This window comes from Entelurus aequoreus, linkage group LG26 (assembly GCF_033978785.1).
Source record: "Entelurus aequoreus isolate RoL-2023_Sb linkage group LG26, RoL_Eaeq_v1.1, whole genome shotgun sequence".
Lineage (NCBI taxonomy): Eukaryota > Metazoa > Chordata > Actinopteri > Syngnathiformes > Syngnathidae > Entelurus > Entelurus aequoreus.
The window spans coordinates 25,787,316-25,809,572 of NC_084756.1; the positions used below are offsets into that span (position 1 = coordinate 25,787,316).

At 40.2% G+C, this 22,257-nt stretch overlaps 2 protein-coding genes across 8 annotated transcripts in view; both read left to right on the forward strand.

The window, feature by feature from the left end:
* Positions 1-163: 163 nt before the first annotated feature.
* LOC133643529 (glycerol-3-phosphate dehydrogenase [NAD(+)], cytoplasmic-like) lies at positions 164-17,995 on the forward strand. 2 transcript variants are annotated; one of them, XM_062038159.1, is made up of 8 exons: positions 164-282; positions 5,453-5,630; positions 5,716-5,856; positions 8,142-8,280; positions 9,107-9,219; positions 9,286-9,522; positions 9,609-9,715; positions 17,594-17,995. In XM_062038159.1, the coding sequence occupies exons 2-8, from the start codon at positions 5,523-5,525 to the stop codon at positions 17,688-17,690; spliced, it is 942 nt and encodes a 313-aa protein (XP_061894143.1). In that variant the 5' UTR covers positions 164-282; positions 5,453-5,522; the 3' UTR covers positions 17,691-17,995. The 2 variants fall into 2 exon arrangements, with proteins under 2 accessions (XP_061894143.1, XP_061894142.1); XM_062038158.1 differs by lacking the exon at positions 164-282 and adding an exon at positions 986-1,099.
* A 1,823-nt stretch (positions 17,996-19,818) lies between these two features.
* Positions 19,819-22,257, forward strand: part of cers5 (ceramide synthase 5) — a 55,841-nt gene continuing 53,402 nt past the window's right edge. For 5 of the 6 annotated variants that reach the window (XM_062037946.1, XM_062037947.1, XM_062037949.1 and 2 more), the window contains exon 1: positions 19,947-20,234. In XM_062037946.1, coding sequence (XP_061893930.1) covers positions 20,062-20,234 — 173 coding nt within the window. In that variant the 5' untranslated portion in view covers positions 19,947-20,061. The other variant, XM_062037944.1, reaches the window with a different exon arrangement.

The window sequence follows — 22,257 nt, forward strand, 5'->3', positions numbered from 1 at the left end:
AAAATTAAAATAAATTGACAGTCCTAGTTTGTTTACTCCAAATATTTGTTTATGAATATTTGAAATGTTTTTTTTTGCAACATTTACACAGCTGCCTTGAGGACGCCACAATCAGTATATCGCGCCCTCTCACGGCTTCTCGTACGTAATGACGTCATTACGTACGTAACACATGCACGCGGATTAGCTTCAAGTGTCGTTAGCTAATAGCAATTTGGATAGCTGTAGCATTAGCTGTCACGGTGTGTTTATTCTATCAAAACAACAACACGACGAGACCGGGTGAGTGAGCGCCGTAAACACCAATCGTTTTATTTGGCCGGTAAAACATTTTGATACACAAACTTTGTCATTGTGACAAATATAGACAATCGCCAAACAAATGTGTTCTGGTAAACCACCGATAGTAACGTAAGCTAGCCGGTGGTGTTATTGGTATTTTTTTATACATTTTTATTTATAATGTTTAACATTCACAAACAAGCAAAGAAACAGAGGACCACTTTATTTTATTTCTTTCAAAAACCTCCGCTCCACTACAACGTGTCTTCACTTCCGCTCTTGGCGCCTTCAAAATAAGAGCTCATGGCATATACTGTATAACAGCTTATAACAGGAACTTAACATCATAAAGAGGCAAGCCCATAAAAATAGGTTACAATAATAATCAAAACAAGTAAAACAACAGTACAATACAGCGCCACGGGGTTGTTCTTGTTTTTTGTTTTTTTTTGCTTTTTAAAAATGTTACTGTGACGTCATACGTAGATGAATAATCAAAACAACCGAATCGCATTTGAATTTACTTTACTCTGTTTTGTACTGTTTTTGTACTTACTTCGATTATTATTTCTCAACTGTTTGTAAATGTTGAAATTCATAAATAAAGGTTTATTAAAAAAATAAATAAACAACCGAATCGCATTAATTGATAAAGTCGCACGTGACGTCATTGCGACGACGGAGGGGTATGACGTGCGCGCTCGTTCGCGCAGCAGGCGCGTGCCCGTAATAAATAGGGGCGGGCCCAGTCCTGCTGTGTGGAGACTTTAAGGATGGCTGCTCCCAAGAAGGTGTGTGTGGTGGGCTCTGGAAACTGGTGAGTAAACTGCCTTAAAACTTCCATTTCACGACAAACAACTCTACCTCCTTCTTTGTCTCGTTACATAATGATCGCATTCATAAAGTTCACGCTCGCCCGTCTATTTTTAGCGGGCTTCAGAATGACCCCCGCTGACCTTTAATGGCTCCACAGCCCACACCAGCAGTCTAATAATGGGGAACGCTTGTTGTTGTCGGTCAACTCGCATTTCAAGTTACAAATAATAGTGTAAATAGTATCATTTAGTATTAACGGGCATGTTTACATCCGTGCAAGTCTCAGTCAGGAAACAATGGCTCCTTTTTTGCAGCCCCTATGTACACATGACCAACCCAAAACATACTGTTGGCCGATACTGCAAATGATATCGACGCAATGTCCAGTAAAAACAAGCATTTTTTCTATTTAACGCTAAAAAAACCACACTGAGGAAATCATGGGGCAAAATTTTTTTGTAATAATTTTTTATTTATATATTTTTTTTTTTAGACATGTATCTCGTGCGCACAAGAAACTTTTTATAAAATTATTTAAAAAATACATTAAAAAAAATAGTAATTTTTTTTTTTTTTTTAGACATGTATCTGTGCGCACGAGAAACTCTCATGCGCACGAGATACATGTCTAAAAAAATATATATACACTACCGTTCAAAAGTTTGGGGTCACCCAAACAATTCTGTGGAATAGCCTTCATTTCTAAGAACAAGAATAGACTGTGGAGTTTCAGATGAAAGTTCTCTTTTTCTGGCCATTTTGAGCATTTAATTGACCCCACAAATGTGATGCTCCAGAAAGTCAATCTGCTCAAAGGAAGGTCAGTTTTGTAGCTTCTGTAACGAGCTAAAGTGTTTTCAGATGTGTGAACATGATTGCACAAGGGTTTTCTAATCATCAATTAGCCTTCTGAGCCAATGAGCAAACACATTGTACCATTAGAACACTGGAGTGATAGTTGCTGGAAATGGGCCTCTATACACCTATGTAGATATTGCACCAAAAAGCAGACATTTGCAGCTAGAATAGTCATTTACCACATTAGCAATGTATAGAGTGTATTTCTGTAAAGTTAAGACTAGTTTAAAGTTATCTTCATTGAAAAGTACAGTGCTTTTCCTTCAAAAATAAGGACATTTACATGTGACCCCAAACTTTTGAACGCTAGTGTATATATATTTATTATTATTCTTTTGATAATTTTATAAAAAGTTTCTCGTGCGCACGAGATACATGTCTAAAAAAATTTTTTTTTAAAATAAAAATATTATTAAAAAAAATATTTCCCCCATGTCCCTTTTAGGGGCTCCGTAAATCATAACTGCGATACTGACACTATCGATGTTTGGCTCGATCCACCTAAACCCTGCGAGCAACTTTTCTGCTTGTGGTGCTCAACAATATCTGTGTAATTGTGCAAGAAAAAGTAGTAATAAGGGACAGCGGAGCTCATACTCCAACAGGCTCCTCCAGCTTCCTTCCCGCACTGTGCGAGTCAAGAACTCCTTCATTCCACACTCCATCCAGCTGTATAATCACTCGCCATACAGCAATAGATGGTATTTGCCTATTACCTGACATGTTAGCTACTTCTCTTTGTTTTTAATGTCTATTTTCTATTTTCTGCTGGATCTACTCTCTGTTTTATGATGCTGCTGTCACATATACTGTATATATTGTAATATTGTACATGGTCATTGGTATATATTGTATATACTGTATGTTATAGACATAATATAATATATCTGTATATATATATTATTCTGTACACATATTATGTATATATTCGTATATATGTTAGATTTTTTTATTGCTATATTAGTCTATTTATACCTGCATTGTCCTTTTTACATCCTTACACTTTCCATCATTGTAACTGAGCTACTGTGTTGAACAATTTCCCTTGTGGATCATTAAAGTTTGTCTAAGTCTAATAATAGAAACTCAATAGGAAATGGAAATAATCTGTTCCAGGGTCCAACTGCTGCCACCATCACTGTTACAAACTGGACACAGTCGCATATTAAAAATCCCAACTATACAAGTGTAAAAATAAACAATGTTAAAAAGTTAAAGTAGCATTAGGTGTGGTGAAAATTACCCTCTGCATTTGACCCATCCACTTGTTCCACCCCCTTGGGGGGTGAGGGGAGCAGTGAGCAGCAGCGGTGGCTGCGCTCGGGAATCATTTTGGTGATTTAACCCCCAATTCCAACCCTTGGTGCTGAGTGCCAAGCAGGAAGGTAATGGGTCCCATTTTTATAGTCTTTGGGATGACTCGGTGAGTGGGGGTTTGAACTCACGACCTACCGATCTCAGGGCGGACACTCTAACCACAAGGCCACTGAGCAGGTAAATTAGCCACAGATAATTACTCCGTTTGGATTAAGTGACTCAATAATCAATAATTTGCCTTTATCCACACTGTGTATGGCTGGGAAATAGGCTAAAGTTACACCAATAGGGGGCGACATATCCAGTCTGGCGATGGAAAGGGGGGCGTTGCAAGTACAGTTAGTTATCTACACATTACTTAAAAACTTTTTTATTGGAAATGACAGCCAGACTAATTTCCATGAGCAAAAAAATACATAAAGAGGATTTTTTTTGTGTGACATTTGAGTCTTTTGGACACAACAAGTCCTTTGCAGGGGAACTGCGCTTCTTTAGAATTTTGCCCATCATTAACAATCTTTATGTAAGACAAGATAAACATTTTTTTTCTTTTTTTTGCATTCTAATTTGTAATAATCCACTTGTCATCGGTGGCTAGCAATGCAGCTAATGGGTGTAATTCATTTTGCCTCTAAATCACTCCTAAAAAAAATGCATCCAAAAAGCACCAACAATACTCCATTTACATCTCAGGACCTGAATATTAGCCAAGTATTAGCAATATCGTTATAATAAGCGCTAATGCAGAGGAACTACTTTTAGCCGCGTTGTGATCACAACGCTAACTAGCTTATGCTGCTGTATTGACATACTGAGCGGCGGCTAATGATTGCCTCTAAATTAATTCGAGATTATAAATCATGCCTCTCACCTCATAAACCGAGAAGTTAGTCAACTTTGACATCCAATTTATACCCGCAGATTGCGAGAAAGACAAGAAAAGGCGCTTGTTTGCGTCACTTTTTTTTTTAACCCTGCTACATTTTTAATCTAAACGGGAAGGTATAAACATCCCATCAGTCGGCATCCCAGTGAGAGCAGGCATTGTACAGTAAGTGTTTTTTTTATTATGTTGTTAGTTTGAATTTCTTGTTTAGCCACTTAGCAACACTGCTACTTGCTGGATCTGCTTATCACTCAGCTTTTAAAACTTGTAGGTCATCCTCTGTATATTCAGGCTCAAAAATGTAAGGTTCTGGATCACCATTTGTCCCAAAGTAGTCTTTGTTGTCTCTCATGAAGTCTGACATGATTAGTAGTGGTGTTATTGTTGAAGGAAATAGTGAACATTGTAATATAACTGTGATTTTAATACACTTATATATTTAAAATGAGCAAAATATGTAAATATTACATGTTATTATGAATGTTACTACATTACATATATACTTACAGCATGTATATATTACATGTTATTATGAATGTTACTACATGACATATATACTTACATCATGTATATATTACATGTTATTATGAATGTTACTACATGACATATATACTTACATCATGTATATATTACATGTTATTATGAATGTTACTACATGACATATATACTTACATCATGTATATATTACATGTTATTATGATTGTTACTACATGACATATATACTTACATCATGTATATATTACATGTTATTATGAATGTTACTACATGACATATATACTTACATCATGTATATATTACATGTTATTATGATTGTTACTACATGACATATATACTTACATCATGTATATATTACATGTTATTATGAATGTTACTACATGACATATATACTTACATCATGTATATATTACATGTTATTATGAATGTTACTACATGACATATATACTTACATCATGTATATATTACATGTTATTATGAATGTTACTACATGACATATATACTTACATCATGTATATATTAAATGTTATTATGAATGTTACTACATTACATATATACTTACAGCATGTATATAAAGCCTTGATGGAGGTTTTTGTATGATTTTTACAGCGCTTTATATGCGGGAATAGATCAACTCCCATTGACTCAATTGTTAGCTGACTTTTCTTAATGTTTATTTACGATTTAGAATGCATAAAAAAAGAAAATCATGTGTTCCTGTCTTACGTAAGGATTGTGAATGATGGGCAAAATTCCCCAAAAGTGCAGTTCCCCATTCAAGATGTGTGACGTGTGCAGGGGCTCGGCCATCGCCAAGATCGTGGGGGCCAACACCGCCAAAAATGACACGTTTGAAACGGTGGTCAACATGTGGGTCTTCGAGGAGATGGTGGACGGCCGCAAGCTGACGGAAATCATCAACACGGATCACGAGAACGTCAAATATCTGCGCGGTCACAAGCTGCCCCCCAACGTGGTGAGTTTTCCCCCTCACATCATATACAAACGTGTTGAATGACGGCAGAGCGGAAGAAGGACTGAAGGCTTGTTGGCGTCGCCAGGTGGCCGTCCCGGACTTGGCGCAGTCTGTGGCGGGAGCCGACATCCTGATGTTTGTGGTGCCTCACCAGTTCATCGTCAGGGTGTGCGACACCATCAAGGACCACATCAAGAAGGACGCACACGGCGTGTCGCTCATCAAGGTAGTGTGACTTGACGAGTACAATCTTCACATTGTATCTTCGCAACACATGTACTTTAGAGTAGTCCGTGTACAGCATGGATAGCTTTTGTAATATATATTTACAATTTACTGAAAATGTGTCGTCATCCATCCCTAGCCATCCCTCGTCTAAATATAAATATAGTCTAAAATCAGGGGTGTCAAAACTACGGCGTCTTCTATTTGGCTCGCGAGACGACCCATTGAATTTGGTGCACCAGACGGCAAGAGTTCAAGAAGCAAAATAGCCAAAGTCAGCGGTCAAATAGTGGCCATTTTGTTGCCATCAGGCGGTCAACGAAAGTTATGTTTTTTGCAAGACATTTATTTATATGACCCAATTCAGACAACCTTCCCTAGTCATGGTGCAGGGGGAAAACAAATCTACCAGCACTAAATTTCAACAAACATGGTCACACACAACACAACCTGCTCATTGGATTTTTTGGATATTATAAAAAAAGGTCCAATAAACGTAAAACAAAATAATCAAAATTACACTCATTTAAATCCATTACAAAGGATTAGCGATGTGCGATAATATCAGACTGCCGATATTATCGGCTGATAAATGCTTTAAAATGTAATATCGGAAATTATCGGTATCGGTTTCAAAATGATCGGTATCGGTTTCAAAAAGTAAAATGTATGACTTTTTAAAACGCCGCTGTGTACACGGACGTAGGGAGAAGTACAGAGCGCCAATAAACATTTAAAGGCACTGCCTTTGCGTGCCGGCCCAGTCACATAATATCTACGGCTTTTCACACACACGAGTGAATGCAAGGCATACTTGGTCAACAGCCATGCAGGTCACACTGCGGGTGGCCGTATAAACAACTTTAACACTGTTACAAATATGCGCCACACTGTGAACCCACACCAAACAAGAATGACAAACACATTTCGGGAGAACATCCGCACCGTAACACAACATAAACACAACAGAACAAATACCCAGAACCCCTTGCAGCACTAACTCTTCCGGGACGCTACAATGTACACCCCCCCCCCCCCCCGCCCACCTCAACCTCGCCCACCTCAACCTCGCCCACCTCATGCTCTCTGAGGGAGAGCATGTCCCAAATTCCAAGCTGCTGTTTTGAGGCGTGTTAAAAAAAATAATGCACTTTGTGACTTCAATAATAATTATGGCAGTGCCATGTTGGCATTTTTTTCCATAATTTGAGTTGATTTATTTTGGAAAACCTTGTTACATTGTTTAATGCATCCAGCGGGGCATCACAACTAAATTAGGCATAATAATGTGTTAATTCCACCACTGTATATATTGGTATCGGTTGATAATTAAGAGTTTGACAATATCGGAATATCGGATATCGGCAAAAAAGCCATTATCGGACATCTCTACAAAGGATGATGGGAAAATTAAAAACACTCCCTCCACACATATCCATGTTTGCCGCATTTTAGCTGCTTGGTATTTCTGATTGAACCTTAAAGAGTTTGTCACGGAAGTAAACAAGGTTGGAGTTGAACTTTCACATACTCTTACAGTGTTTCCCATAAACTGCCAAGATACCTGTGGCGGTGGGGGCGTGGCTATGGGCGTGGTCACCATGACATCATCGAGTAATTTGCATAATTTACTACAATGATATGATTTTCTCTAAAAAGGCTCAAAAAATTTATACTTACTAATTAATAAACACAGTTTTGTTTTAAACGTTGATCCATCCATCCATCCATTTTACAATATAATTACAACACTTTATGTACATATTTATATACAGATTTGAACAATAAGTTATTCACTGAAATATATTTATTAATTGTGGTTCTTACAAAAAATATATCTTATAAAATATAAAAGCTTAAATGTCTCTTAAAGCTCTGCCCCTTTAATTAGTGCATACTAAATCATTTAACATTAGCCTACTACTACAAGCATATTATTTACCAGCAACATAAAGTGAAACAGAGGCAGAGGTGTCCTGCCACAGTCAGTAACAAATAAACAGAAAACAGTAGTGGTCAAATACAAATAAGGCAACAAGAGAAGTATCCTACACTTCTCTTTTGTAAAGTAAATGTGAACAGCCTATATGGGCATCTACATCAACTATATGATTTGCCTGAGAAGCTGGACAGGACAAAAAAAAAATAAAACTTTTTTTTTTGTAGCGGCCTTAATTCTTTCGTGGCGGGCCGCCACAAATAAATGAATGTGTGGGAAACACTGTCTTAATATCCGAGAAGATACGCTGTAAGTGAGCAGCCCTTGTATGCGTGTGTTCGCACCAGGGTGTGGACGCCGGTCCAGAGGGTCTGAAACTGATCTCTGAGGTCATCCGAGGGAAGCTGGGCATCAGCATGTCAGTGCTGATGGGAGCCAACATCGCCAGCGAGGTCGCCGAAGAAAAGTTCTGCGAAACGACCATCGGTATTATGAAAAATTCAGTCCTACAACATCATCATTGTCATTTTTTTTATCCTCTCATACGGATAATACTCTAGAAACTGCAATCTGTGCAATTCCGGTAGGAATTGCGTGTGAATGCCACCACTGAAACGCGCGGGTGGAACTGAAATGCTTACATTGGCATGCTAACAGTTAACATGTGTCACATACCAAGTTATATGACTCTGGGGTAAATGGTTGCAAAATGAGCTGAAAAAGTGAACATGTTAATGTTAGCATGCTAACAGTTAGCACGCTAATGTTAGCATGCTGGCACTTGAGTAACAAGAGCAAGCGTTGTCTTTGGAACCGTTTAAATCCGTTGAGAAATGTGGTGTATGTAGAAGTTGGTATATTGGCCATTCCTTTTCAATGGGGGTAAATTCCGGGTAATGCGGGAATTTTCGGATCGAGGAAACATGCTGGCTTGAATGTCCAGGATGAGTGGAGTGTGTGGATGTTGGCACGGTTCGAATCGGTTGAAAAATGTGGGATATGGAGAGGTTAGTATAGAAATGGACATTGAAACGGTGTAGGTGTGACCTGGTAGGATATGTACAGCGAGCAGAGAACATGGTGAGTTCAGATAGCATAAGAACAAGTATATACATTACAAATACATTTGGTTTTTTACAATCCGGGGAGGTGGGATGTGGAGGGGGGAGGGTGTTAGTCAAGGGTTGAAGTTGCCTGGAGGTGTGCGCTTTTGAAGGAGGATAGAGATACGTCAGAGTAGTCAGCGTTTAGGTAGTATAGAAGTATATATTTACTACCAACAAACTAAAACATGGTGAAATGTCCATCAAAGGCTGCAAAGACAAAGCCCACGGGCCCATACTGAAGGAGCTGATGCAGACCACCAACTTCCGCGTGACCGTGGTGCAGGAGTCGGACGTGGTGGAGATCTGCGGGGCGCTCAAGGTTTGTCCGCAACCCTTAAAAGGGGAACGCCAGAAAACGTGGGCGACTCCTGCCGTGTGTCTTCAGAACATCGTGGCGGTGGGCGCGGGCTTCTGTGACGGCCTGGGCTTCGGCGACAACACCAAGGCGGCGGTGATCCGCCTGGGCCTGATGGAGATGATCGCCTTCGCCAAGGTCTTCTGCACCGACTGCGCCGTCTCCGCCAGCACCTTCCTGGAGAGCTGCGGCGTGGCCGACCTCATCACCACCTGCTACGGCGGACGCAACCGCAAGATCGGGGAAGAGTTTGCCAAAACGGGAAAAGTAAGGACAGCATCTTTTTTCTTTTTTTCCAGAAAGTTTGATTTGGTTGTGGAGTTGGACAAAAGCCAGAGTCTTTGTGCACTCAGACCATCGAGCAGCTGGAGAAGGAGCTGCTGAACGGCCAGAAGCTTCAAGGTCCAGCCACTGCAACCGAGGTGCACCAAGTCTTGAAGCAGAAAAACATGGTCAACAAGTACGTGTCTCTCTGGTATTGTTTGGACCAGACCTGGGCAAATGAAGGCCACATGCGGCCCGTTAAGCTTTTCAATGTGGCCCGACGTACATTCCCAAATATTTTTTTTAGATCTTTAAGGTGGAAAGTGTAGCTGCCATTATGATGTGCAGTCATGTTTTATAATGACCACAAGTCTTCAACTATACGAAGTAGGGATGTCCGATAATGGCTTTTTGCCGATATCCGATATTCCGATATTGTCCAACTCTTTAATTAGCGATACCGATATCAACCGATACCGATACTGATATATACAGTCGTGGAATTAACACATTATTATGCCTAATTTGGACAACCAGGTATGGTGAAGATAAGGTCCTTTTTTTTTTAAATTAATAAAATAAAATAAGATAAATAAATTAAAAACATTTTCTTGAATAAAAAAGAAAGTACAACAATATAAAATCAGTTACATAGAAACTAGTAATGAATGAAAATGAGTAAAATGAAGTGTTAAAGGTTAGTACTATTAGTGGAGCAGCAGCACGCACAATCATGTGTGCTTACGGACTGTATCCCTTGCAGACTGTATTGATATATATTGATATATAATGTAGGAAGCAGAATATTGATAACAGAAAGAAATGGGGGGAGGGAGGTTTTTTGGGTTGGTGCACTAATTGTAAGTGTATCTTGTGTTTTTTATGTTGATTTAATAAAATAAAAAAATTTAAAAAACGATACCGATAATAAAAAAAACGATACCGATAATTTCCGATATTACATTTTAAAGCATTTATCGGCCGATAATATCGGCCGGCCGATATTATCGGACATCTCTAATACAAAGTATTTCAATGGTTGGACTCTGCACTTTTGCATGATATTTTAGTGATTAGTCTTGTTCCGATGCCAATATTATTTCGATACTTTTCTAAATAAAGGGGACGGGAAAAAATTGCATTATTGGCTTTATTTTAAAGGCCTACTGAAATGAAATGTTTTTATTCAAACGGGGATAGCAGATCCATTCTATGTGTCATACTTGATCATTTCGCGATATTGCCATATTTTTGCTGAAAGGATTTAGTAGAGAACAACGACGATAAAGTTCGCAACTTTTGGTCTCTGATAAAAAAAAAGCCTTGCCCCTACCGGAAGTAGCGAGACGACACCGGAGGAAGGACTGCTCACATTTTCCTGTTGTTTACACCAGCAGCGAGAGCGATTCGGACCGAGAAAGCGACGATTACCCCATTAATTTGAGCGAGGATGAAAGATTCGTGGATGAGGAACGTGAAAGTGAAGGACTAGCGTGCAGTGCAGGACGTATCTTTTTTCGCTCTGACCGTAACTTAGGTACAAGCTGGCTCATTGGATTCCACACTCTCTCCTTTTTCTATTGTGGATCACGGATTTGTATTTTAAACCACCTGGGATACTATATCCTCTTGAAAATGAGAGTCCAGAACGCGAAATGGACATTTAGTGCCTTTTATCTCCACGACAATACATAGATGAAGCTCTTTAGCTACTGAGCTAACGTGATAGCATCGGGCAAAACAAATAAACCCCTGACTGGAAGGATAGACAGAAGATCAACAATACTACCAAACTCTGGACATGTAAATAAACGGTTAATGCTTTCTAGCTTGGCAAAGCTTAATAATGCTGTTGCTAACGACGCCATTGAAGCTAACTTAGCTACGGAACCTCGACAGAGCTATGCTAAAAACATTAGCTCTGCACCTACGCCAGCTCTCATCTGCTCATCACGACCCGTGCTCACCTGCGTTCCAGCGATCGACGGTACGACGAAGGACTTCACCCGATCACCGATGCGGTTGGCGGCCCGGAGACGGAGGAAGTCAAGGTGAGGTCGTTCGGCTAGCGCGTCTGCTACCCTCAAAGTGCTCCTGGTTGTGTTGCTGTAGTCTGCCGCTAATACACCGATCGCACCTACAACTTTCTTCTTTGCAGTCTCCATTGTTCATTAAACAAATTGCAAAAGATTCACCAACACAGATGTCCAGAATACTGTGGAATTATGAAATGAAAACAGAGCTTTTTTGTATTGGATTCAATGGGCTCCGAATACTTCCGCTTCCACTGTTGACGTCACGCGCAAACGTCATCATATTGAAACGTTTTCAGCCGGAAGTGTGGCGGGAAATGTAAAATGTCACTTTATAAGTTAACCCGGCCGTATTGGCATGTGTTGCAATGTTAAGATTTCATCATTGATATATAAACTATCAGACTGCGTGGTCGCTAGTAGTGGCTTTCAGTAGGCCTTTAACAAAAAATCTTATGGTTTGGCGGACCGGTACTTTTCAGAGGCGGTATGGTACCGAATATGATTCATTAGTATCGCTGTACTATACTAATACCCGTATACCGTACAAGCCTACTAGTGACTATGGTAATCTACGTCACAGCAGGTCAGACGAGGCACCAAGCAGTGTGGGTGGGGAGCGTTTCCACCGAGTGTTTCCAGAGCGGCCAGCCTGAAATGTGGGTGCCAGGGACACACGCAGAAGGAGATTTTTACAAGAAAGTTCTAAAGCTTAGTGATATATCAGATGTATAAGTTTGTAGATGTTTTTTTTACCGTTCGCGTTCATATTTCGCTGTTTGTTGCATTTGGCTTGATTGTAAAATATGTCGATTGAGAGGGGGGTGTGACGTTCATATGTTCTCAATATTCAGGGTTTTATCGTTCATAGAAAAATTACAATTCCGTTTTTAAGGCGGTCTGTCATAACATTTTTAGCATTCAATCAGACTTTATTGTGAGGTTTTATATTAGTTTTCCTAAAAATAGATATACCGGCCCCCCAGACACAGTTTTTTCTCTAAATTTGGCCCCCCAAGTCAAAATAATTGCCCGGGCCTGGTTTGGACTCTTGTTGGTCATGTAGCCTTTCACCAAGTCAGGCCACAAACACCTCTCAAAGATATTTTATATGACTGGAGTGTCATTCAGCTGGTTTTCAGCACCTACGGCTAAACACTACTCAAAGATCCTCTTTGTCAGACGTGTAAAACTCGATTAACTTGGATGATTCGTGGCAATGTGCCTCTAATGGGAGGGAGTGACTTTGAGTGTGCAACAATTAGTCGCACTTCAGCCACAGACCTTCACAAAAAGATGGATTTTTCAGACAACAACTACTTTTTAATGGCGGGCTCGGCAACTGCCATTAAAGGCCTACTGAAAGCCACTACTAGCGACCACGCAGTCTGATAGTTTATATATCAATGATGAAATCTTAACATTGCAACACATGCCAATACGGCCGGGTTAACTTATAAAGTGACATTTTAAAATTCCCGCCACACTTCCGCTTGAAAAACTCCTTTGGATATGATTTATGCGCGTGACGTCACAAAAGCAACGGAAGTGGTTGGACCCCGTCGGACCCGATAGAAAAGCCTCTTGTTTTCTTTGACAAAATTCCACAGTATTCTGGACATCTGTGTTGGGGAATCTTTTGCAATTTGTTTAATGAACAATGGAGGCTGCAAAGAAGAACGTTGTAGGTGGGATGGATCGGTGTCTTAGCGGATAAGTACAATACTGTAATATCTGTGATATTTGCATTAGTGTACTGTGTCTTTAAGGGTTTGGGGAACGCGCATGCGCGAGTGAGTTGGCGGAGAACTTGAGTGTGTGTGAGCGTGACTTTTGGCTAACAGCAGCTCGTGTATGAGTGTGCGTTACTTTTTCAACTACAACCAGTTACCGCTTGTTAATAAAGCGATTGAGCAATTTGTTTAATGGACAATGGAGACTGCAAATAAGAAAGTTGGAGCCGGTGGAGCGGCGGACTACAGCAACACCAACACCAGGAGGTTGTGTTGTGTTTTGAGCAGGATAGCAGACGCACTACGGTGAGTACAGCTTTGGCTTCCAAACATTTGATCGCTTGCCCGTACGTGCGTGTCGATATGTGCATGTGACGTACGTAACTTTGGGGAAATATATGTTTCTTGCCGACTCTGATGGCGGCCGGGGTGTCGTCAAAAGCGTACAACGCCCGCCGCCGCATCTAAGTTAGCTACGCAGCTAGGTTAGCTTCTGTTTTTTTAGCTTCGCCAAGCGGAATATTATTAATCGTGTATTTACATGTTCATGGTTTAATAGTATTATTGATCTTCTGTCTATCCATCCAGTCAGGGGTTTTTTTAATTTAATTTTTATCTGCATTTGAGACTGGCGCTATCGCGTTGGCTACGCAGCTAGGTTAGCTTCTGTTTTTTTAGCTTCGCCAAGTGGAATATTATTAATCGTGTATTTACATGTTCATGGTTTAATAGTATTATTGATCTTCTGTCTATCCATCCAGTCAGGGTTTTTTTTTATTTAGTTTCTATCTGCATTTGAGACTGCTATGCTATCACGTTGGCTACGTAGCTAGGTTAGCTTCTATTTTTTTAGCTTCACCAAGCTGAATTATTAATCGTGTATTTACATGTTCAGTCACTGTGAATGTCCATTTCACGTTCTGGACTCTCATTTTCAAGAGGATATAGTATCTGAGGTGGTTTAAAATACAAATCTGTGATCTACAATAGAAAAAGGAGAGAGTGTGGAATCCAATGAGCCAGCTTGTACCTAAGTTACGGTCAGAGCGAAAAAAGATACGTCCTGCACTGCCTCTCAAGTCATTCACTGTAACGTTCCTCATCTACGAATCTTTCATCCTCGCTCAAATTAATGGGGTAATCATCACTTTCTCGGTCCGAATCTCTCTCGCTCCATTGTAAACAACGGGGAATTGTGAGGAATACTAGCTCCTGTGACGTCACGCTACTTCCGCTACAGGCAAGGCTTTTTTTTATCAGCGAGCAAAAGTTGCGAACTTTATCGTCGATTTTCTCTACTAAATCCTTTCAGCAAAAATATGGCAATATCGCGAAATGATCAAGTATGACACATAGAATGGATCTGCTATTCCCGTTTAAATAAAAAAAAATCATTTCAGTAGGCCTTTAATGGCAACGGAGGAGACATTGTAATGGTAAGTAATAACAGCAGGTTAGAAATATGTGAATGGTATGTTAGCAATGTTAGCTCAAGTTGTTGTGTAGCTATCCTAGCCTTCTAATGTGACACAATAGGATCATTGTCCACCAGCAAAATAAAGAATGAGATTCCTTCAAATTACTTTTAATTAGATCAGTGCCTACTGTGTTTGGCAATGGACCAGTTAGTATTATAGTCCAGTTGGCGGACGATGATGCAGCGTGTAGCATAGCTTAGACTGACCTTACGTCCTCTTTTCCCCGGACATGTCCGGGCGGGGTTTCTTAAATGCCTCAAATGTCCGGCATTTGGAGTCAGGGTTGCGTGTTTTTTCAATGTACGTCCAGGGTTAAGAAGGGGTTAAAAACAAAACAAATTGTGAAGGTGTGCACACGCAGCAGCATTTGTGAGGGAGGGGCAGAGGCAGAGAGAGCGAGGGAGTGGATTGACATACTTGCCAACCCTCCCGATTTTCCCGGGAGACTACCGAATTTCAGTGCCCCTCCCGAAAATCTCCCGGGGCAACCATTCTCACGAATGTCTCCCGATTTCCATTCAGACAACAATATTGGGGGCGTGCCTTAAAGGCTCTGCCTTTGCATGCCGGCCCAGTCATATAATATCTACGGCTTTTCACACTCACAAGTAAATGCAAGGCATACTTGATCAACAGCCATACAGGTCACACTGAGGGTGTCCGCATAAACAACTTTAACACTGTTACAAATATGCGCCACACTGTGAAGCCACACCAAACAAGAATGACAAACACATTTCGGGAGAACATCCGCACCGTAACACAACATAAACACAACAGAATAAATACCCAGAACCCCTTGCAGCACTAACTCTTCTGGGACCCTACAATATACCTCAGCCCAACCCCGCCCACCTCAACCTCCTCATGCTCTCTCAGGGAGAGCATGTCCCAAATTCCAAGCTGCTGTTTTGAGGCATGTTAAAAAAAATAATGCACTTTGTGACTTCAATAATAAATATGGCAGTGCCATGTTGGCATTTTTTTTTCCATAACTTGAGTTGATTTATTTTGGAAAACCTTGTTACATTGTTTAATGCATCCAGCGGGGCATCACAACAAAATTAGGCATAATAATGTGTTAATTCCACCACTGTATACATCGGTATCGGTTGATATCGGAATCGGTAATTAAGAGTTGGACAATATCGGCAAAAAAGCCATTATCGGACATCTCTAATATATATGCGTGTGTGTTTATACAAATGTGATAATATTTGTATAGATTTTTCGGTCCAGCTGCACCAAACACTACAGTAAATATATGCAAACATTTTTATGAAGTCAAATACAAATAAGGCTTTTCCCTTTTCCAAAGTAAATCAATACATCAGATATGATCATCTACATCAGGGGTCACCAACGCGGTGCCCGCGGGCACCAGGTAGCCCGTAAGGACCAGATGAGTAGCCCGCTGGCCTGTTCTAAAAATAGCTCAAATAGCAGCACTTACCAGTGAGCTGCCTCTATTTTTTAAATTGTATTTATTTACTAGCAAGCTGGTCTCACTTTGCCCGACATTTTTAATTCTAAGAGAGACAAAACTCAAATAGAATTTGAAAATCCAAGAAAATATTTTAAAGACTTGGTCTTCACTTGTTTAAATAAATTCATTAATTTTTTTACTTTGCTTCTTATAACTTTCAGAAAGACAATTTTACAGAAAAATACAACCTTAAAAATGATTTTAGGATTTTTAAACACATATACCTTTTTACCTTTTAAATTCCTTCCTCTTCTTTCCTGACAATTTAAATCAATGTTCAAGTAATTTTTTTTTTTTTTATTGTAAAGAATAATAAATACATTTTAATTTAATTCTTCATTTTAGCTTCTGTTTTGTCGACGAAGAATATTTGTGAAATATTTCTTCAAACTTATTATGATTAAAATTCAAAAACTTATTCTGGCAAATCTAGAAAATCTGTAGAATCAAATTTAAATCTTATTTCAAAGTCTTTTGAATTTCTTTTAAAATTTTTGTTCTGGAAAATCTAGAAGAAATAATGATTTGTCTTTGTTAGAAATATAGCTTGGTCCAATTTGTTATATATTCTAACAAAGTGTAGATTGGATTTTAACCTATTTAAAACATGTCATCAAAATTCTAAAATTAATCTTAATCAGGAAAAATTACTAATGATGTTCCATAAATTCTTTTTTTAAGTTTTTCTCTTCTTTTTTCGGTTTAATTTTGAATTTTAAAGAGTCGAAATTGAACATAAACTATGTTTCAAAATTTAATTGTCATTTTTTTCGTGTTTTCTCCTCTTTTAAACCGTTCAATTAAGTGTAAATATCATTAATTATTCATAATAACATAGAGTTAAAGGTAAATTGAGCAAATTGGCTATTTCTGGCAATTTATTGAAGTGTGTATCAAACTGGTAGCCCTTCGCATTAATCACTACCCAAGAAGTAGCTCTTGCTTTCAAAAAGGTTGGTGATCCCTGATCTACATCAACAATATGATTAGCCTGAGCGGCTGGACTGGGCAGATATTTATTTTTTTGAAAGTTTTTTTTTTTCTTTTTTAAACTTGGTACATCCAGATCGTGAATACGGCCCCCGTGCCGTAGTTTGCGGACCCTACTACATTCCATTATTGCTGGACAGAATTGTTTCCTCTAAAATCAATCCCAGCATGTAGCAACTATGAGTAGTTTGATAGTTTCCCCACATATATTTAAGTCATCCATTTATTTTCTAAGTCATTTCAAAGACAACTCCAGGTTTATTACCCCACAAGCCACCTTATTATTGGCACCAGATTGTTTCTTGAAGGACAGAAATGGACTCCCTGTCCTCTTTGCCTTTTTTCTTCCCGCAGGTTCCCCCTTTTCACCGCTGTGCACCAGATCTGCTTCGACGGCCACCCGGTGACGGAGTTCATCAGCTGTCTGCAGAACCACCCTGAGCACATATAGAGCACGCCCGCTGCTCCTGATGATGATTAACAGTAAGGCTCCTGTATGTGGCGACCAGGTGACTACATCTCTCAAGCTGAGCGGCGGTCTTAAACTACTGTTATCACTGTTACGTAACGCCGCCGTGGCCTTTCGCTGAATAGAAAGGCCGCGCGTCGTTGCATAAACCGTCAACCGAAGAATTATTACGGCGCCTATGCACACAAAAAGCCCAGTTGCACAAAATGCATACTTTTCCCAAGTGCCTTCATTTGTTCTCTTTGCTTGTTGACGTTATTTATACAGGAATAAACTGTGCAACTTTTCCTTTTTGAGGTCTTTTGATTTTGTTCGAGCCATGGTTGAGTGCCTCCAGAGCACGCTTACATCCTTGTAACCAGACCTGCCACTCTAAACCTCTCACCTTTACCATTTTCCACACCGTGCCCTCTGACCTTTTCAACAGTACAGCCGCCAGAAATGATTGCTCGGCGGTTCTTTGCAGGGCTTGATGATTATGGCAACAATAATAATCACGATTATTTTGATTGATAACGTGACCATTTAGTCATTTGAAAACATGGGCATTTATTGCCCCACCAAAACTCAACTTTAAATATAATTAGAGATGTCCATCTGGTCAGGATGCCACCCGAACGCCTCCCTAGGGAGGTGTTTAGGGCACGTCCGACCGGTAGGAAGCCACGGGGAAGACCCAGGACACGTTGGGAAGACTATGTCTCCCGGCTGGCCTGGGAACGCCTCTGGATCCCCCGGGAAGAGCTGGACGAAGTGGCTGGGGAGAGGGAAGTCTGGGTTTCCCTGCTTAGGCTGCTGCCCCCGCGACCCGTCCTCGGATAAGCGGAAGAAGATGGATGGATGGATGGATGTATCAACTACCTCATTTGTCATTTCCATTGTTGACTTTCTTTACATTTGCACAGAAGAAAGCCGCTTATTAGTCGTTAAAAAGACGGTAGTAGATGTGAACGCCTGCCTGCAATTACTGCTATCATGGCCAAAGCTCCAAAACAACCAAAGAAACGAAAAGTTTTATTCTGAGGAGACAAAAAAAGCAAAACAGAGGCTTACCCGGATAGAAGGACAGTCAGGATCAACATTGCCGTTACCCTTTCTGGCGTGAACTCGAAGACAAGGGATTTCAGACCGATGCTGCCTTGGTGAGGTTACCAATTGTTTATTTTACTCCTGTTTGTTTTACATTGGGTCGAGGGGGAGGAGTCGCGGGCCCGCTTTACCGTGCACCTCTTGCTTGGTATACTTGCTTGCCCCAATATAAACTATTTGCTTGCCTAACAGAATTGCTATTGTGACATCCAATGGACACTTTTAGAACAGTAGTTTCTTATCATTTAAAAAATGCAGCTCCATTTCACACTTACCAAACTCATCTCGTGGGCCGGATTGAACGACATGATGTCTGACATCCCTGCTCTCTTTCAAGGATTGCACAGGAAAGCAGCGTTGCATAATCGTCCACTTGTTCAGAATGGCTTTTAGAATACTTTGCATCGTGACTGAGTCAAATGTCCAGCAACATTTCTAAATATAAAAAGCTTCAGAGGGGTAAAATGGCCTTCTATAATTAGGCAGACTAGCAGCAGCATCATCTTTCTTAGCAGCATGCACGGATGAATATTGCGTTTACATTTCAAACAGGCATGAGGGGAGGAGTCCAACGTGTTAAAAATGTCAGTGACGCATGTTTAGAAATGTCGACTAAAATGTAAACAAGTCTTGTCTTGAAATCCTCAAATCTCTGCACTTTTTATCTAGCTGCAATACCACTAATGACCACTTGGATGTGCTGTCACCCCGTCACTCCACTGTCGTCACGTTAAAACACGTCTGTTGGCTAGTTTCGGCGACAATAAGCCTTGTAAAAATTTCACGCTGTGCTCGTTCGAATATAAAACATTGAGTTATAACGGCGTAAAGGGAATTTAAAGCATGTTTGCTTCATTCGACTCACTTCCTTAATTCCAGTTCCCATCTTTTTGGGCGGAGATACGTCAAGTGTACTGGAAACACCAAAAGTGGAACTCATTGACCTTTCAAAATAAAACCAAATTCACCATTATGTGTCCGTGTTAGGTTCTTTTCTCACAGGCATGCGGGAATGGGGTCAATGGCAAAATAAAAAAGTATGAAATACTACTTGATATATGCAAATAAGTCGTTCATTCGAGATTGAATATTCGGGGAAACTCATAACCGGAAGTCCACGTTCCCGTCTCCCAGGTTTGTGCGGTAAAAGTTGAGTGAGGAAAGTCGCCATCACTGAGGCGCTCTGCAAGTTTCTCACATCACTTTTTTGTCTTCTTCCGGGAAAGCAGTTTGAATCTTCTTCTTCGGTCGCGGACGGGAAAACATGGCTGCCCTTTCAGCCTGGTTCTGGAACGAGAGGTTTTGGCTGCCTCACAACGTAACATGGGCGGACCTAGCCCAGCAGGCTCCTGGGGTGGAGTACCCCAAAGCCGGACACTTGTTTGCCGCCCTGCCGCTAGCATTGGGGATATTCGCCATGAGGTTGCTCTTTGAGAGGTGTGTACACTCCTTACCTTCACAAAGAACACAACATGACTTTTAAAACGCTATTCTGTTCTATCTATTCTAAAGGACGAATGTGGACAAGCTAGCTTAATTAAGTCAGCGTTATCCCGCAGGCTCTTTAACTTGTCTTTTAGTTTTCCATTTACCACTTTTAATCAGTGTGTTTCAGAATAATCTTCATTTTACTACCAAATAATAGCCAGGAAGCATACGAGGAAGTGAACTAAATATATGGAAATGTTTATTATGATGTAGTCAAGTAAGCTGAAAATCACATTCAAGGTTGGTTATCTTTTGGAAGTTAGGTTGAGATTAGAGATGTCGATAAATGCTTTAAAGGCCTACTGAAATGAATTTTTTTTATTTAAAAGGGGATAGCAGATCCATTCTATGTGTCATGATTGATCATTTGCTGAAAGGATTTAGTAGAGAACATCGACGATAAAGTTCGCAACTTTTGGTTGCTGATAAAAAAAAGCCTTGCCTGTACCGGAAGTAGCGTGACGTCACAGGTTGAAAGGCTCCTCACATTTCCCCATTGTTTACACCAGCAGCGAGAGCGATTCGGACTGAGAAAGGGACGATTACCCCATTAATTTGAGCGAGGATGAAAGATTCGTGGATGAGGAACGTGAGAGTGAAGGACTAGAGTGCAGTGCAGGACGCATCTTTTTTCGCTCTGACCGTAACTTAGGTACAAGCTGGCTCATTGGATTCCACACTCTGTCCTTTTTCTATTGTGGGTCACGGATTTGTATTTTAAACCACCTGGGATACTATATCCTCTTGAAAATGAGAGTCGAGCACGCGAAATGGACATTCACTGTGACTTTTATCTCCACGACAATACATCGGCGAAGCACTTTAGCTACGGAGCTAACGTGATAGCATCGGGCTCAAATGCAGAGAGAAACAAAATAAATAAATCCCTGACTGGAAAGATAGACAGAAGATCAACAATACTATTAAACCATGGACATGTAACTACACGGTTAATGCTTTCCAGCCTGGCGAAGCTTAACAATGCTGTTGCTAACGACGCCATTGAAGCTAACTTAGCAACAGGACCTCACAGAGCTATGCTAAAAACATTAGCTATCCACCTACGCCAGCCAGTCCTCATCTGCTCATCAACACCCGTGCTCACCTGCGATCGACGGAGCGACGAAGGACTTCACCCGATCATCCGTGCGGTCGGCGGCTAGCGTCGGATAGCGCGTCTGCTATCCAAGTCAAAGTTCTCCTGGTTGTGTTGCTGCAGCCAGCCGCTAATACACCGATCCCACCTACAGCTTTCTTCTTTGCAGTCTTCATTGTTCATTAAACAAATTGCAAAAGATTCACCAACACAGATGTCCAGAATACTGTGGAATTTGGCGATGAAAACCGAGCTTTTTGTATTGGATTCAATGGTGTCCGAATACTTCCGTTTCAACCATTGACGTCAACCGGAAGTTTAGCGGGAAATTTAAAATGTCACTTTATAAGTTAACCCGGCCGTATTGGCATGTGTTGCAATGTTAAGATTTCATCATTGATATATAAACTATCAGACTGCGTGGTCGCTAGTAGTGGCTTTCAGTAGGCCTTTAAAATGTAATATCGGAAATTATCGGTTTCGTTTTTTTTATTATCGGTATCGTTTTTTTTGTTGTTGTTGTTTTTTTTTTGTTTTTTTTTTATTAAATCAACATAAAACAACACAAGATACACTTACAATTATTGCACCAACCCAAAAAAAACCCTCCCTCCCCCATTTACACTCATTCACACAAAAGGGTTGTTTCTTTCTGTTATTAATATTCTGCTTCCTACATTATATATCAATATATATCAATACAGTCTGCAAGGAATACAGTCCGTAAGCACACATGATTGTGCGTGCTGCTGCTCCACTAATAGTACTAACCTTTAACACTTCATTTTACTCATATTCATTAATTACTAATTTCTATGTAACTGTTTTTATATTGTGTTACTTTCTTTTTTATTCAAGAAAATGTTTTTAATTTAT

Coding starts and splice junctions, on each gene's coding strand:
- LOC133643529 (XM_062038158.1), top strand. CDS start 1,056: ATGGCTGCTCCCAAGAAGGTGTGTGTGGTGGGCTCTGGAAACTG. Junction 1,100..5,452: donor GTGGTGGGCTCTGGAAACTG/GTGAGTAAACTG, acceptor TGACGTGTGCAG/GGGCTCGGCCATCGCCAAGA. Junction 8,281..9,106: donor GTTCTGCGAAACGACCATCG/GTATTATGAAAA, acceptor TGTCCATCAAAG/GCTGCAAAGACAAAGCCCAC.